Here is a 3630-nt window from a genome sequence, read left to right as displayed (position 1 = left end):
TAATGGATTTTTTTTAATAATGACGGTACAGTTGAGAAATATGTGGGAATTATAATATGAATTTAAAGGACCCAGCAGTGGCTGAAGAAGAAAAAATCCATTTCTTCATCTTGAAAAAAAGTTTACGTTTCGTGATATACGTGGAATAAATACTTCAAGAAATATCCAGTTAACAATAGCTGTCAGCAGAATTTGAAGAAAAGCTATCAAATACAATCTAGATTGCGAATAGATTTCGGTTATTCAGAAACAGTGTTTAGACACTCGTAAAGTAACATCATCAAAAGAGGGGGATTATTCTAAGACAATTCTATTTATGTCGGAATAATGAAGGATAATAGACTACCGCGTTCATTGCTCAAAACGACATTATCTCACATAGAACAGCGGGTGTCGCATGACAGAGAGAATTCTGGTATGACTGTATTAATCTAAAGGCACATGTAGCCAAAGGGCAAACGTTAGAGTTATATTTAAATAAAAATTCCCTATTATTTCTGACAAATAAGAAAAATCAACAACAACACGTGTAGCGTTTGTTCATAGATAATTATTAACTTCCAACGTTTCGGCGTTAAGCCTTCCTCAGGGAAGAATAACAATAAAAACAACGGACGTTTTTTTTTTTTTTTTTTTTCTTTTTTTTTCTATTATTTCTGACAAGCACTGTGTGATTCACTGTCTGTGTTCCGCTGGGAGCAAGTGACGTAAGACTTAATTGAAAACACAGGCGACATTTTCTAACTGCTAGAAATAAAAAATATTATATTAAAAACTGAAGAAACATCTAAAAGAATACGATTATACACATCTTTTCATGATATTTAATATGTTCTTGTCCTTTTCTAAAAGTAATGGTTATTTCTTTGAGTTGTTTGTCGCATATTGCAAAGACATCGCTCGCGTCTTGTTATCAGACTCGCAGAACTAAGTAAAATATACCTGTTTGGTTTATTATTATAAACGAGTGATAGTGTTGCAACTGACGTTCATTCGATAAAATATGTGCAAATGAATGCATTAAATATTAATCCGTCGGAAAAGTATGATCCGCAAGGGATTCGAAATGATAACAATAGAGCATAACTTCGTCGTTTTGAGGAAAAGACGCAGCTGCCTGATAAAGAGCATATGTAGAAAATATTCTGATCTCGCCCAGAAATCACAAATTCTGCACACTGAACAGTGAAGATCTAATTGATACGAGATTACGTGCTATTAACAGAACTGTATCCCAAAAGCATTATATAAAGTGCATTATTATATCAAAGCATATTCGCACTCTCGATTTGTATTAAAATTATGCCGGGAAAATCCTTTAACTTACAGCAGTTATTTCTTATATGTATAACTTTTGTTACGACAGTGTTTTGTCTGTTTACATTCTATACAAGTCAGTTTGATCTGCAGCAAAGTTATCAGATAGGCGGTGAAGCAAATATAAATCAAAACTATCCAAATATCCACCAGTTGACGTTTCATTATTGGGGATCCAGAAGTATCGTGAATCCAGAGTCTGCGCTCTATGAAATGAAATACGGACAGTCAATATTTTATGAGAAACTGCCCTCTTGGGGGAATAGAAACTTATTAAAACAGACAAATAAAGCCCGATATAAAGCATTTGATCAGCGGATAACGGATTCCGACTATAAAGAATTTGTTGAAATATTGAACGTGTTTCAAGCAATTTGTGATAAAAACAATTTGACATTCATGCTGTATGGTGGGTCACTGCTCGGGTCGTACAGACATTTTGGTGTAATTCCATGGGATGATGATATCGATGTATTTATTAATAGATCTGAGAAATCACGACTGCTCAATATGCTTACAAATACGTCTTCTTATATAGTCGACTCGCCGCATAAAAGACAATGGAAATTTTTCAAGAAACCAGAATTTGAAATATGCACAAACGGTTCTTCTTGCTCAGCAAATATATTGTATGAAAGACATATAAACTGGCCTTATATAGACATATTCTTTTTCGCTGAGAATGACACACATATATGGGATGAAACTCCTATGTATAGTTCAACCTATGTTTATCCAAAATCTGACGTGTTTCCTTTGACCGTGGGGTTATTTGAACACTTGGTCTTGCCTGTACCAAAATGTACAGGGAAAATCCTATCTAAGACATACAACACTGATCTTTGTGTTACATCAATTTTCTCCCATAAACACGAAAGGCAGAGTGAGGATAAACAGATTAGTATGCCTTGCAAACGTCTCTACAATTTCTTTCCTTTTGTTTTTGAAATTGTGAAAGGGCACACGGTTTTTCGGAAACTAATATTAAATGGAAATCTGCTATATGAAACTGTTTCGAGGAACAGTAACTGTGGAAATATTTGATAAACTATGTTTACGAAACTTTGCTTCTTTTACCATGAATTCACCACCAAGGAGCTTATTGTCCTGTGGTGTATCTCTTTTGTCCAAACAGTTAATGTTTATGTCAGGAATCCTGACGGATTAAAGATACTTCTCACACGAGATTGTAATGACCGTAATTCATAATGTAGAGTTTAGCAGTACATGCTTCCAGTAATTTTCAAAAGATACGTTTTATGATCGGGATTGTAGGAGTATTTCTTTTTTTGATAAAAATGCTAATATAAAAACATTGTAACAATGTATAAATGTTCACTGTGTTTATGCTATTCTAATAATTTCAGTTTGTTTATAACGATAACAACGAATTGCTATACCGAAAAAGCAAAGCGTTATATAATAACTTGTATGTATAGTGTAATTCATACTAGTCGCTAGTTAACCTACTGGAATAGTATAGTGTAACTCATGTCGCTAGTTAACCTACTGGAATAGTATAGTGTAACTCATGTCGCTAGTTAACCTACTGGAATAGTATAGATGTGACTTATGGGCTAAGTTTAGGCGTTTGCTACTCATGATGATTTTAGGATAACTCCAAGTGAATGTCTACAAAATGTTTCTCGTCTTGAAAATGTCTTATTGCATCCTTATTGAAGTTTTAAGTTTTTTTTATATGACTGGAGATAAGAAAAGAAACTGATTTTATTGATTTTGTTTTCATTAAAATACTTACTTTTTTGGAGAATCCCCTTATGTATTTCAGAAATTTTCATACTGCTTATCATTTGCTAAAACGATGTTTATGTAAAATGAAAGTTTAACTTAAGATATTGAAAGTAGTATTTTGTTCTCATTTATTTCTTTTGTTTATGCAAACAGATATTTATACTCTTTTATTTATTGTATATCCTCGTGATAACTTACTTTCCTTAATATCTTCCATAATTTATGTTAGCAACGAAATGCTTGTGATATAGTGTTATTCAACTTTTTTATGAAATAAAGAACGTTTTATACATCGATTTTGTTTTTATTCAAGTCATACATATTTTAAATAACTGTTTGTTGTTTAGTGTATATGCATCTTCTGTGGGCTTTTACTCTGTAGTGCATTTTACTTACATTTAATTGGAGACCCTCATAATTATCAATAAAGTTTAACTTTATAGTTAAAACACTATTAAAATCAACGAAAAAAAATACTCAAAAGTACAGACGTGGTATACATGATTTCTTTTAAGATAGAAATACAACCAAAATTCAAGCATAGACCTGACATGGGATGTC

The 3630-nt window shown here is 32.4% G+C and overlaps 1 protein-coding gene across 1 annotated transcript; it reads left to right on the top strand.

Moving 5' to 3' along the window:
• Window positions 1-692: 692 nt before the first annotated feature.
• On the top strand, window positions 693-3339 carry LOC123566594 (uncharacterized). The gene has a single exon (XM_045360854.2). It carries the CDS (start codon window positions 1303-1305, stop codon window positions 2359-2361), a length of 1059 nt encoding a protein of 352 aa, XP_045216789.2. The 5' UTR covers window positions 693-1302; the 3' UTR covers window positions 2362-3339.
• Window positions 3340-3630: the final 291 nt, after the last annotated feature.

The sequence above is a fragment of the Mercenaria mercenaria genome, chromosome 8, assembly GCF_021730395.1.
Source record: "Mercenaria mercenaria strain notata chromosome 8, MADL_Memer_1, whole genome shotgun sequence".
In the NCBI taxonomy this organism is placed as follows: domain Eukaryota; kingdom Metazoa; phylum Mollusca; class Bivalvia; order Venerida; family Veneridae; genus Mercenaria; species Mercenaria mercenaria.
This window is presented reverse-complemented; position numbering and strand designations above follow the sequence as displayed.